This window comes from Anser cygnoides, chromosome 3 (assembly GCF_040182565.1).
Source record: "Anser cygnoides isolate HZ-2024a breed goose chromosome 3, Taihu_goose_T2T_genome, whole genome shotgun sequence".
Taxonomy (NCBI): Eukaryota; Metazoa; Chordata; class Aves; order Anseriformes; family Anatidae; genus Anser; species Anser cygnoides.
Window position 1 is genome coordinate 43,741,223 of NC_089875.1, and position 14,708 is coordinate 43,755,930.

The 14,708-nt window shown below is 39.1% G+C and overlaps 1 protein-coding gene across 3 annotated transcripts in view; it reads right to left on the minus strand.

The window, feature by feature from the left end:
• The window catches only part of DISC1 (DISC1 scaffold protein), a 203,034-nt gene that overhangs the window by 9,707 nt on the left and 178,619 nt on the right, over window positions 1–14,708 (minus strand). For 2 of the 3 annotated variants that reach the window (XM_066994050.1, XM_048047234.2), the window contains exon 12: window positions 9,648–9,692. In XM_066994050.1, coding sequence (XP_066850151.1) covers window positions 9,648–9,692 — 45 coding nt within the window. Of the gene's footprint in view, window positions 1–9,647; window positions 9,693–11,335; window positions 11,412–14,708 lie in introns of all 3 variants that reach the window. The other variant, XR_007157968.2, reaches the window with a different exon arrangement.

The window sequence follows — 14,708 nt, forward strand, 5'->3', positions numbered from 1 at the left end:
TGCTGATGATTATACATTTCTACATGATATTTCCATCAAATTAAGGGCAAAATAAAATATTAGTGAGGGGATATGATGTTTTGCAGTGCTAAGATATTGCCTGAAACCAAATTCCAGTTAAAGAGATAAAAAGTTGTTACTATATAATAATTTGGTGATTTATATGGAATGGAATGTGCTTGTGGTCACAGTCTATTTCCCAGCAGAAAAAAAGTCATGATCTCACTTTCAGCACAGGATTAAAGGGGTGTGAAGACTGAACTGCTCTCCCTCTTCCCTGTTGTCTCACCACAGCAAGGGAGGGAAAATTCACGCTGACTACACCATTTAGGATCCTAAATTTCAAGTTGTTTTTGTAAATATGATTTACACATTTAGGCCATTTCAACATTTCAAGAAGCATCATTTTTGGCATCTCACATAAATACAAAAATGTACTTGCCTTTTGAAGAAATATCTGGCTAGAATACTCAGGGACTTTGTTCAACTGATCAGAGAAAACACATCGAAGTCTTACAGAATACAACATGGAACTACACTTTGTTACTGTGTTATGGTGAAATAAGTATAAATTTTCAAAAATAATGGTTGTCTACCTAGACCTTTATATAGGCCAAGGCTTTATCTATTTTAAATCGAGTATTCTAAACCCATTACAAAGGCTGTTCCTATAGATTTGTTTGCTTTCAGATATACTGCAGAAGGATAATTTGTATCTTTTATATTTTGTATTGACTTCCTCTTTGAGAAATGACTCAAATAAGCAGCATTACTGAGTGAGGAAAAAAATCAACCAATTTGTGCAGCACTGAGATTAGCCTTTTGCCCTCCAAGGCATCATAGTGCTGTCTACAGTGAAAGACGGGACATCTGTAAAGAAAAGATTATGGTGTGAAGATGAAGTTTGGCTGGAGCTACATTGAAAAAAACAGATCATTCATCAGCTGGAATACAGACAACTGGATTTTCTCTAGACCTAGAGTATGTACTCATCTATAGCTAGCTACATATGTGTCCATATACAAATATCAGAAAATTTTTGCTCCTTTGAAAAAGTATTGGAGTCCTTTACACTGAGCCGTGATATCATGCATCAGTGGTTGTTTGAGAGAAATCAAGTCTTCAGTCAACGAAATTGTGCCAAAAATTGTTGGAATGCTGCCCATTGGGAAAATCTGATTTTTGGTAAACACATTTACCAGACCTCAATTTTGCGCTACCCTTACTGTTTGCGTCACACAGTACGTACGCAGAGTCAAATGTCAGAAGAGGTCTGCTTGCTGGTACATCCTCTGTTACAGCACAGAGCTTCGACCTTTTGCCTTCCTATGTCTTCTGCCAGACACAGCTATTCAGCAGATTGCATGGGTATGCAATGAGCTGCAGCTCAAAGGCTGGACAAGCGAAAGGGAGACAGGTTATGTTGCGAACGCCCACAGCTTAGAAGCAGAGAAGTACAACATGAGAAGCAGCCAGCTGAGTCCCTGGCCCTGTACATGAGACCTGAGCAGCCAAATTCAGAGTTGTTATCAAGTATCAGAATCTACAACAGAATTCACCAGAGTAAACAGATGTAAAATTGACCCATTGTTTTTAAAATAAGAACAAGGTAGGAGAACATACACATTCTCCCTACATCAACTAGGAATGTCCTTGTCTCTAGACTGAGGACAGAAGATGAGGAACAAGTCTTCCATCCAGCTGTTAAATCATTATTCAATAAAACAGCAGGATTCCATATGCTTTTAGGGAGTGGGATAACCCAGGCAGTTTATATCAACAGAAAGCTTTTCGAGAATCACTCTATGACACACATGCAAGAACAGATGACAGTTGTCTAAAAGAACTTAGGTCTCATGCTAGGAAGGAGAGAGTCAGTAAACTGTAAGTAAAACTTGCCTACTCTGAAAGAACATCTAAAGTGATGGCCATTCTGGAGAAAGCTCAACTTCTGAACATTTTTCTGTAGCAGCTCATTACCCATGGAAAATCAGATCTTCACATAATCATCATCTCAAATGCACGAAAAACAAGACAAAAAACATGCAGTGCTTCATCGAACATCATCGAACAGTTAATTTATGAAGAACAGCTTTTATTAATACACAAGCTCTTCAGGACTGCTCTGACAGACAAAAGCCATAAACAAAGTTTTCAAATCAGACTCTTTCTACAGATTGTGTACTTAGGCAAAATGAGTTAGTCCTGTACAGCTCCTGAAGAAATGATATCTTATAGAAACACATAAAAAGCAGGCTCTAGCTCTTGCAACATCAATATATTGTATACTTTTGTCTGATCCACTTACTGCTTTTATCAAGGGGATACTGTTGACAGTAGGACAGTGTATCCAGAGAACTGGTCAACAAATTAGCAGTGCCACCAGTGGCTGTAAAAGATCTATTTCTTCCACTTGAAAATGGCCCTGTTTCCTGTCTAGTAGATGCAAACACAAGGCGTTCACTGAGCAGCTAATCCAAATGATAAGTGCACTGTCTGCGTTTGTTTAGACCTGCTGTGAACATCCATAGTGGAAATTATTTCCCTAATCACTACCAGTGAGCATACAGGACAAATCCTAGGGCAAATTCCCACAGGGCCTCCTAGACGTACCCCTTCTCTGCACTTCAGATGGGCTAAGAGATGCTGGCAAGAAGAGACAGTACTTAGAGACATGGTTGGCAAAAAAGGCTCCAAGCTGCAAGTATGGCCTAGTTCTAAGGTGGTCAGGTCCTGAAAACTTGAGATGAAATATAATTACAGCCTGAAATTCACATTGGCAATGCAGCTGGATGACTATACTTACCAGTGTGCAGCTAACTAATCCAATCTCATATTGGACATTTTCTTTTCCTTTTAAAATAAAACTTTACAGTCAAGTAAGCAAAGGTCCCAGGAATGACAAAAGGAAAGAGGGAACCCATGAGCCAGCCCTCAAGCCTCTAGGGCTTCAGCTGAACACTCATTCTGTAGCAAGCACAGTGCTTTGCATCAGTACTCGCCCGTATTTTGGGTTTCTAAGCTTTGGCTAGTAGCTTCCACCCTGCTGCAGTTTCTGACAAGGAGTTTATTGGTGAGCTAAACATGCTCAGAAATAAGATTCTGTAATTCTCACAGCCATTCACATTACTTCCTCTGTCAACTGAATACTTAGATTCTCACTTGAAGTAAAATATCCATTCTAGCTCACATGTAACAAATACCGTAAATCTTCCTGATTTATTGCATTTTGAATACACAACAAATTACCTAAAATGTAACAGAAATCATGTTTACTTTGGAAACTAAGATAAATGAAAAGTGAGTACTAGGAAAAATTGTGTGCTCAACAAAGAACTGTTCCAACAATACGGAGAAGCAGGGAAATATAAATAAGTAAAAATCCAATCAAACTTATTTAGGTCTTTGAACACTTGTACCCATTTAATCATAACTGCATGGTTATAGCTGCTCTGTGGTGTAACTAAAATATCTCCATAAGGTGGATGTTACCTTTTGTTAATCTTAAAAACTTAATGTGCATTCTGCAGCTTTAATCTAGCAATAATAGTGTATGGATAAACTATTTTTGCATCTGTATGACACAGAACTGCCTTTTCGGCTGAAATGAGAAGTTCCTCCATAGTTTAGACAAACATTGTCTCTCAAGGATGTACTCACAAACATCACGGGAAAAATGCAGGAGAGTCATCATATATACAGTATATAATCATATATGGATTATATACAGAACATGTATATAACGGCCATTCTTATTTTGGATTGGAAGGATCTGGTGGTGCAGACATTTATAACTTCGGTTTAGGCAACCTAGTTTAATATCAAGAGCTATAAATAAGATGGTAAAAACATATACTGCTCTCAAAAACATACAGGAAGAATTCTAAATATTCAATCAATTCCACAGCTCCTGCCCCTAGACCCTCGTATGTAAAAAGTATGATAACCCAGAGAACTAGATAGGAAAGGTCCCTCTCAGAGCCTTCCATGCCTGCTAATGTCACTGGTAACATTTTTATTTGACATTTGTCTATGTAGGCAGGAAAACACTGTCAGTGACACACAAACTATTCAGAACAGCTCCTGGTTGGAAAGTGGCACTTTACAGTGATCAACTTCTCTGAGAGGAAAGTGGACTCTGCCTCCAGCTCAGTGTACTAATAAAATACAACTCATCCGAGCTTGTAGGTTACGTCAATGCTACAAGCTGTGCTAAGTCTTAAGACTTCTTCGTTTTTTTCTGCACTAACAGCACTTTTAGGAGAGACTGAAGCAGTCAGGAAAGAGCTGAGATGCAATTTTGCTTTATGGATTTTTCTGTGAATGGGGATATAGCTGGTTGGGATTATTTTTTTTTTCTAAATCCTTAAACAGGTCAAAATGGTACAAATGCGGGTCTGACTTGTTATTTGTTATGGTGGTAACTGAAGAAATTCTTCTACCTTCTCATGCAAAGTATAAATTCTTATTCTGTCCCAGATGCTGCACAGCATCAGTGCACTGAATTAGGAGCAGAGGAAATGGCTTCCACTTTAGTCTTCTGCATTTCATTTTACCCTTTTACAAGCCACTTTAGTCACCTATGAGCAACATCTCCTCGACAGCTTTACTCGAGTAAAACGTTTGGTCAGCTTTTCCAGTGCAAACTCCTTCTGTGCTCTCTTGGATCCAATTCAGCAATTTTAGACGGAAGAATCAGTATTCTAGTAGCTAGATTGATCTAACTCTGTTAGGGATTAGAGCCTCTATTAGTCTGGTTGTTGTGCTGAGAAGCAGGATTCCCAGATAAATCCTTAAAATTTGTTCTTAATGCACAGAAACTTTGTAGGAGTTAGTTGCCTTGCTTCAAACTAGCAGTATCATAACCCTAATGAAATAGGGCAAACAGATGCCTTAAAAGACCTCATGCAAAACATCACAGCCAGATTTTTTTCACCTCTACTAAATCCTCTCTCTAAGAGTTAAAATCATTCAAAGCAATATAAATAACAACTACAAAAGCTGCCCTTGCAGACAGATACTTTTTGTTACGGCACAAGGCTTAGAACAGTGACTTATTGTTTGCAGAAGTGCTGCATGCTTGCCCTCACCCCTAGCAGAAGTTACTGGAAATTGTGACCACGTGAAACTCCAAAAAGTCAGGCTAGGGCATCTCTTAAATCATTTCTAGAAACAAAATGGAAATGTCCATATGCTTGCCCTCCTTGAGCAGATGCTTCAGTCGCATGCCGGCTACATGCACATGCCCTCAGTCAGTGAGCTGCATAGCCACAAAGTGTCTGAAGTGAAGGAAGCCTTTGCCTCTGCCCTGCATCCCAGCACTGCTGTCCTGCGTGCACTGTCCTGTGTGGTGCTGTAGGTGAGAAGGGCAAAGCAGTCACTGACAGCAGGCCTGATCTTGTATTCTGAAAATAATGCTTCTTACTCCTGACCACCACCATCCTAGAATCATGGCAAGAGCAATCAGGAAGCAACAAAGGGCCACAAAAGCCCCCTCCATGGTTTGTAGTGAGATCAAGCACACTGTTACTGCCCTCAACTGATGCCTGTCTACACAGCTCTTAGCAGCTGATAGGGATTTTGTGGTTCCAGCTGTCAGGACAGAGCCTGCTCCAGGGCTCAACCATCCTTACAGTGAGCAGGTTTTCCTAATCCAAACTTCCCTTGCTACAAACTAAGATGTTTTCATTTCATTTTACCCTTACGCAGCACACAATAACTGATCATTATCCTCTTTACTATTATTTTTTCTGTGATGGAAGATTTTGACTTTCAACCAGACCAAGATTTCTAAACATTTTATTTGTATTCCTTTCTTTCTTTTCTTCAGCATGTCCCTATCATCTACACAGAGAGATACCCAGACCAGTGCCATATTCCCGTGGAGGCTTTGACATTCTCAGCTAAGCACAATAATTATTTCTTACAACTGCCATTCCCATTAATGAAGATGCAAATGACTTTTGCCCTTCTTTGCAACAGGATCAAGGTAATGAATCCCACTCTGTTTGCAGTCCACTATAACCCGAGATTCTTATTCCACAGTATTGTCATCTTAGCTGCTGTTTACCATCTGTATACATAAACGCGACTTTTTTTCTGCCCCAAGTGCAATTTGCACCTGTCTTTTAACATATCACATCTTATTGATTTCAGGCTAGTCTTTCAATCTATCAAGAACATTTGGAATTCTAATCCTAATTGAAATTATGTTGGCTGGCACATAGACTCCTGGCCTATCTCCTTTTTAAAGGCAAATACCAACTCTGCCTTTTACTGATCTCTTGGGACTTCAACCTTCCTTTAGGAGTTCTCATAGGAGCTTGTTAATGGTTTGGAGATTGTTTTACTTGGCTCCTATGTGCTTTAGAAGGAATTTCATCAGTCTAGCCTGACTTCAGTGCATCTCACATACCTTCAGACCCTTCACCATGTTCTTCTCTTGCTACCTTGTAGTGAATACTAACGGCATTACATATATGGGCACAGTTTATTATTTTTAGAAAGACCTCAAGCTAAGAAAATAAAGAAAAGAAAAAGTTCTGCACTCTGCCCTCATTTTATCTTCTCATTTAACTTTCTTATTAGAAGACATACTGATGCTTTCTTTCAGCTATCCCTTACAGACAGCTTACCACTGAAGTCTCCTGACAGTATGCATCTTTTGCTTACCGAAACTTAGTGTGTACTGTGGTCTTCCTGGTTCACTCTTGTAGTGTGCACTGCTCTTTCACAGGCCCATCATTAGCATATTTTTTAGTTTTCCTTTCAAAAGTCTTATGGGACGCTGAAGGGTCTCTGACATGGATGGATACACAGTCTGTAACTGTTTGCTCTTTTCCACAACAAAAGACCATGACGCTTTATTAACAATATGATGTCTTCTGGAGGGTACCAAAGATCATCTGCTGCTTCCTCCTACCTGTTGTTTCCCTGCTTTTCTTTCATGGAGGTGGCTCTCTGACTTTCCACAGAACTAGGATCAAGGATGTTTCCCAGTTACTTCTGCTCTTATCACCTTCCACTTACAGACTGCTAGCTTGTTCCATCAGCCTGTTTATGCACATTTAGGAGACTTCAGCACTACAACATGCTCCTGTTTCTCATATGCAACAACTCAGGCATGAAACTTTCCAGACAGCTGTTTTGCAACTGTGAGCTACCTCCCCCACCATCACATGCTTTTCCCACATTCCCTTTGCTTGCACCAATCCTTTTCCCTCCTCTGCAGGGATACAACAACACATGGGAGTGTTAAATGACTCATCAAAATTACAGCCTGATGTCGGCAATCCTTTCCCTCGTGTATCTTCCATTACAGCCATGGAGGAGTGTCCTTGGAAAATCATCTCTGCAGCAATAGAGCTCTCCATTGCCTTCCAGCACCCTGCTGCAGTCTGTGTGACAGCAGTCTTCCCATTCTCATCCCTAGTAGATTCAAGATTTTCCCTGAGTGCAGGCTTCCTAAAATCAGTACAGACTACTGCATCGACTCATTTAATTAAACTGGGACAATTCCAGTTCCTGCTGTGGGAGGATAAGGCTATTTACTGACTTACAAATAAAAATTCACAGTGGGCCAGGAGCTGGAAGAGAAACAAAAGCACCATATTGTTTTCTAGTGTCCACATCCCGCTGTGCTAGGAGTCAGCATAGCTGGGTATCATTTATAGGTGGTTCGTAGTATTGTTCGCTCCCATCTCTGCTCCTGAGTCACTAAGATGCAACAATGTGGAATGACTAACAGGGAGCTCTCCTGCAGGCAACGGGGAGACTGACAAGGATTAAGGGACCAGAGTGTTAAAGGAACATTTAGGCAAAGCCTTGACAGGGCAGAGGGTGCTGACAGTTTCATAGATCCTTTATAAAGCTGTCTACAAGTCTACCTCAATCCAGCTGTGGCAGCGTGGTAGAGCCTGGCTTTCTAACTCATTTCAATTTCCTTTATTTATATCATTGCTCTTGATTCTCTTTATGTATTTTTCCCCTCAAAACTTCAAAAGGGTAAAGTTCCTCTGCCTGCGAGGGCTCTAAGATATTAAGCTCTTGCTGAAGACTTCCCTAGCAGTACCCCTGTATGCCTGGCTGCTCTGCACATACATAAGCCCAGCATGCACGACACTCTCATGTCCTGGGCACATCTCCTGTTAAGCAAAGGACAACTTATTTACTGAGGGTCTGGGTGTTCAGTGCAGGTCACTGCTGCACACAAGCACACAGCAGAGCTTTCATCTGCTTTGGTCCAGACCATATGCAATTTTTAGTCTCAACCAAATATTTTACCACCTTGGCATCTATCACTACCAACCTTCCTTTATGCTGCCTTTTTGGCAGTAGAGCTTTTTGGTACCTTTATCCTGTGGGACTACCCACTCCTACTTCACGTCATCCATGGACGTAAGCACCTGCAGCTTTGCTTTAATTCAAAGCAAAATTCACAGTTGAGAGAGGTTTTTTGCATTTTGTGGTGACTGTTTTTTGCACGGCTCACATCAACTCTCAAGGGTTCCCATTTTCATTTATGCTGAATTCACACAAAGATAAGCAGTCCATCCTAGGCATGTTCTCATGTCAGTCTCCTTGTATACAAGGTCAACAATCTGAGCTTGGTCTTGCAATAGATTATCTTTCCTGGAGCGTTCCAGCTGCTCCACAGCCTTTGGATTCATTGGTGGGGATCCAAAGAAATATCTCATATGAATAGTTATCCCAAATTGCAACTTTCTTCTGGTTTTGTGTGTGTGTTGTTGTGTTGTTTTTTTTTTCATTTGCTTGGCTAACTGCTTGTCCCTTGTACTTGTCAGGTGGCATGTATACTAATATGGGAGGTCAACTGGGGGTTACTTACCCATGCAATTAATTTGCTGGTTAGATAAAATGCATGGATACTAAATTTCCTTAATATGTAGGCTGCAACCCAAGGCATACCGATCACACTGAATCTGTACAGCTCCTTTAACCACTATCAATCTCCTTACACATATATTACCTAAACTCTTAGTTTGTACGTAGACAGTAACAAGCAGATTTTTCTCATCACTTTCACAGGGCATCTTATGTTACTCAATTATCCTGGACTTTGCTCAAATATATAGACTAGCATCTGACATCTTTTTATTTATGAAAATAGAGTAAAATGACAAACATCCATTATTTTTATTCACGCAAAAATCCTATTGACATGTGTTCTGCTCTATGCTACTATACTTTTCAAATAAATTCAAGAGGATTTATAAAGGCATTTTTTAGTGATACACGAGGAGCCATGTAAAACATCATGATTTTTTTCCATTCTTAAGCATTATTATGGTGCTACAGTGGGGTTGGCTAACTATAACTGGTTCTACATTTCCCCAACATATCCTTTCTGTTGTTCATTTGAATTAAAAGTACTGGCAAAGTGAAATTTAACTATAAACTCTCTGAAATATGCAGCAATTTTGCCATTATCTTCAATGGAAAAAACGAATGGGCCAACTCTGATGGTGCCTCTGTTGTTTTTCTAAATGCTTGCATACTACATAGCGATTTTGCTCTCAAATTTTTACCAAAAGGTAACACTGTAAGAACAGGTATCATTAATTCTAATTCAGCCCCAGAAAGGCCTGTACAATGTCACCACTTTATACTGCCTAGAAAACACTTACCTCAGATAAATGACCCTCTGCTCCAAATGAAATGTCTTCCACAACCTGTTACAGATAAGTTATTAAGTATATGGTACATACATGTATAAACATTAAGATTTCAATGGAACTTACAAAAACAGTATAGCACATAAAAAGTTATATAAGCTGAACAATTACATCATTTTACTACAGATGTATGAAACATTTCAATTGCTTTTCTAATGGGGCCGTGGCAGCCACCCAATATTTAAAGCTAAATTTGAATACATTTTATTAAAGCCTGACTCTTGGCTTCCCTGTTAAAACCCACAAGGAACACTGCCTCTAAAACTGAATGACTAAATATAGATTGAGACAAACTTCTCTACCAAGCTCTTACTGATCTAAACACCATTCAAAAGTCTACAGAAATTTTCTGGCACAAACCCTGTAAATGACTTTGGGCAGGAGATTCTGCCCCCACTGATGGTTTTTATTAGTAACATGTGGTAACTATAGTTCCTCTTTCAAAACTTACTTTGTCTGTAAAGTCTGTAAGAAATTTGGCAATTTTTCACTGATTGAGGAGCAGTCGAAAAATTTCATGTTAACGTTCCTGGAAAATCATTAATACTTATCTCAAATAACAATATTGATAATATCTAAATAAACAGAGATAGGGATAGTACTTTGATAGGACAATACTTAGTATCACAGGTATGTATATATATGTATAATAAAGTATAAAATCATTACTCTTCCATAAGACCATTATGATTTCTGGATATTTCAGTAGTCTATATGAAGAGAGGTTGTTTAGATTTATTTTACCTACCATACTCATTTTCTCTTATTATATTTTCACTGCAACATACTTGTAAGCATTAAACTTACTGAGATACTATTATCTCCATCTAAAGAGTTAGCATGTTTACCAATAGATATGACAGTATCACTTGCAGCTAAGGGGCATCTTACTGCACAACCACGTGTGTGACTGTACAACAACGATCTGATCATTGTATACAAGCCAGCTTCCTGTTTTTACAGCAACCCTTTCCAGCTTGGATTAATATGGAAAACATTCAAACACTGACTTCCACTGATGCTTAATGCTGACATTCAAAAAGATGATTAAATTTTAAGTTTCCAAATTACATTTGAAGCTCTACAAATACAATATTTAATTAAAACTCAAATGAAAGCACAGTTTATTTAGCATTCTAAAGGCTTTGTCCTTTACGCATTGCACATTTGCCTCCTGTATCACAGGCTATCTCAGTGCACAGTAATGAGTTGCAGCCTGCTAACCGAGGCTTTCTTGTTCCTTGCTATTGCTAAATTCTAAAAAATGTTGTGTCATATGCTGTGATGACTTCTTTTTAATGACAGACAGCACACTGAACATTACTTTTTTTCATAGCTGCTCACTTAATATCACTTAAAACATTTATTATCATCTTGAAAACAGTGAATCAAATGAATGCTTTGCAATGATAGAACCTTCCCAACACTAATGCTTTCAAAAAGAGTTCTAAACATCTTCCCAGATGGCAAAACTGAAGTATGCAGAAGTGAGGAAAGAAAACCAGCCCTTAACTCTTACCTCTTTTCTTGCTTCAGTAACAGTGAAAAAATGAGAAATGACCTACAAAGAATTCTGATGGGATAACTACCAAAAACGCTGACTTACAAGAAAGGTAACACTACTGAATTTTGGTTTTTACCTTGTAACTTTAATCACCTCAATTTTCTTGAAATCTAGTAGGTGTTTCTTTCCTTCATAGTGATTAAGAGGGAACACTGCACAGCATGCCAGATAGCAGAAGAAGAAAAAAGGATAGGTCAGGAACTCAAGCCTGCAGGTACACACATACTCATGTTCATCAAGATACTCGGTGGGGAGGTCCCAGCACACACACATCTCTATGTTTATTAGTTATCATTGATGCTGCTAGCATTATTAAAAGGTATAGCTTATACATACATTATTGACAAACAAAAATAAAGCAAGATTTCGTAAGTAGTGGAACAAGCAGGCATTAATGTCTGAAGAGAAATGAAACGCTACTGCATATTTTAGAAATCACTTATATTCATATATACGCATCTAACTACATATTAATGACCACAGCAACTTTCATCTCACTCACATGCAGCCCTGGCAATATAATTTGCAGTTTAAAAGTATGGATCATTTCCGGGATGAAAACTAGAACCCATCTTGAATTCCTCAGAGACTTGGGAGAAAAATCAATCTCAGCTAGTTAGCGAAAGACAAACTAGAACTGCACTGGCAGGGCACCTCATTTTCGGCAGAACAGCTACTACCTGAAGAATACACGCTTACATGAAAAATCAAGAATCTATTTTAACTTCATTAGAAAATAACTGACTTTGACAAGATTGAGACTAGAAGTACTGTCTACAACTTTGCTTCAGCACTTTTTAAAATACTATACTCTAATAAATTATCCGTAGTTGAGAAGGGTGCACCTTAATTTTAAGTAACTCAAGATTGTTTTGGTATTAATTTTAGTGGCCTCACTTTATTTAATTTTGACCAAAAAATTAGTAATGATGTTTCAGTCAGCTGAGCTGCCAAAACATGTGATTGTTTTCCCTGGTTAACAGTCAGTTTTATAAAGGAAGTCTGACTTACAGGATTATTTGGGGTATGCCATAGTCTACTGCATAAACAACCTGAGAAAAATTTCTCTACTGTCTTAGAAAACAGTTATGAAGACTATAAAGTAACTGTTGACAGTTAATAAACCTGTACTCACACATGACAGTAAAATATCTGAACTTTCACAGAATTTATACCTTGCATATTTTATATCAGAACAGTCATATCTTGTGATCTAGTGAGAATATTTAATTAAAAATGAAAAATGTCCCTCCTGCAAAGCAGTATCTGAGGATCTAAGTGAGGGGTTATTTCTATTCTTCTGTTCTTTTTTTTTTTTTTTAATTCTTGTGTTTGTTTCTTTGTTTTCTAATGAAACCTACACAGAAGGATAATTATATGCAAGAAAACTGCATTTATAATATACATCAATAAAAACAAATCCACTGCTCAGTAATATTTAGCCAGATAGAACATGATAAATAATTGGGGCACTTTATTTATAGCATTCCACCATCAGGAGAATTAATTACCTGGGAAGGCAACGCACCTTCAAAGGCATATATACACATACGCTAAGATTACCCCTTGCGGTACTGTTTTGAACCTAGCAATTCAGTAATCTCTCAATACAAAGCATGCCACTCTTTTCTTGCTTCAGTGACCAACAGCTGTCTCTTTAGAAATTCCCTAATGGAGAGCAGAGGTGACACAGCTGAAGAGAAGGGTCGTTCTAGAAACATGGCAAGGACATCAAACTACTCCTCTCACAGAGAGGGCACAGGCTTGTTAAATAATATCTAGCCAAGTATATTTGACAAATACATGTTTTTCCATTAGGTACCTCCACTAATAAATGGTATCTCCTGAAAAACAGTTATAAAAACTACTAATGGACAACAGTAAGACTTTCTTTATGAAAGTGACAGACATGGCCAAGGTAGACATTAAAATCCACATTACTACATTTTTTTTGTTTTGCTGCTGTACTGGGTCTGGCTGGGATGGAGTTAACTTTCCCTGCGGCAGCCCATACGGTGCTGTGCTCTGCACCTGTAGCTAGAACAGCCCTGGTAACACACCAGTGTTATCTCTCTTGCTGAGCAGTGCTGGCACAGCAGCAGGACTCCCTCCAAACCATCCCAAAGCCAGCGGGCAGGAGGTGGGCAAGAGGTGGGGAGGGGACGTCACCAGGGCAGCTGACCCAAACTGACCAAAGGGATGTTCCATACCGTACGGTGTCACACTCAGCAATAAAAACTGGGAAAGGGAATGGAGAGGAGGGGCTCTCATTATGAAGACGTCTGTCCTCCCAGACAACCACTACATGTATTGAGGCCCTGCTTCCCGGGACATGGCTGAACACAGCTCACTGATGGGAAGTAGAGAATTTTATTTTTTCTCTCCCTGTGTTTCTGTGTGGCCTTTGCTTGTTTTTTTTCCCCTCTTCCTTTTCCTTTTAATTAAATTATCCTTATCTCAACCCATGAGCTTTTTTTTTTCCAGCATACTTTCTTCTCCCCCTCTTCTGAGGAGGGGGAGTGAGAGAGTGGTTGTGGTGAAGTTCAGCTGCCCAGCAAGGTAAAACCACCACAGCCACGAATATAAAACATTTTTAAAATGAAAACATTACAATACCATATAACAGAACATTTAAATGCTGCAACAGTGGATTGCCTTTCATAAAGCCACAGAATCATAGAATATCCCAAGCTGGAAGGGACCCACAAGGATCACCGAGTCCAAATCCTGGCCTCACACAGGACCACCCAAAAATCAGACCATGTGCCTGGGAGCGTTGTCCAGACACTTCTTGAACTCCAGCAGGCTCGGTGCTGTGACCACTGCCCTGGGGAGCCTGTCCCAGTGCCCGACCACCCTTTCAGTGAAGAACATTTTCCTAACATCCAATCTGAAAACATAACTTTCAACTAAGTCCATTTACAAATCAAGACATTTTCTCCCTTGTAATATCTTCTCCACTTCAAAGCATTAAAAAGGAGGTTAGCACGATTTTTAAGAAATGTGTCAGGTTCATTTGTTTGCTTTTATATTCTGCCTTGTTATGAACTGCTGGGAGACGGCAGGGAACAGTATGCTACAGCTAGCTCTTCTCTAAAAGGTTAGATACTGCCTGTCACTCCTACTGAGATCCTACCAGCTTTACTACCTAAACTATAAGATGCACTTGATTGTGTAAACTTCTATATCCCATAAGGAAAAAAATCTCTGATCCTTAAAATATAAAAACTATTGACCAGCCCAAATTCCAGAACCAGAAAAAAGTCTATGGGTTTTGTTTGGTTTTTATGGTTGTAACGGGTTGCAGTTGTCACTGATGCGTAACCTATACTCAATGGTCTTAATTATAGGTAGCCCTGAAGCAGAGGGAGGCTATTCAAGTAACTGTGATAAAATACTGCTGTGTTGCTCAACCCCTTCTAAAAGCTGGAAAATGAATGAATGTTTTT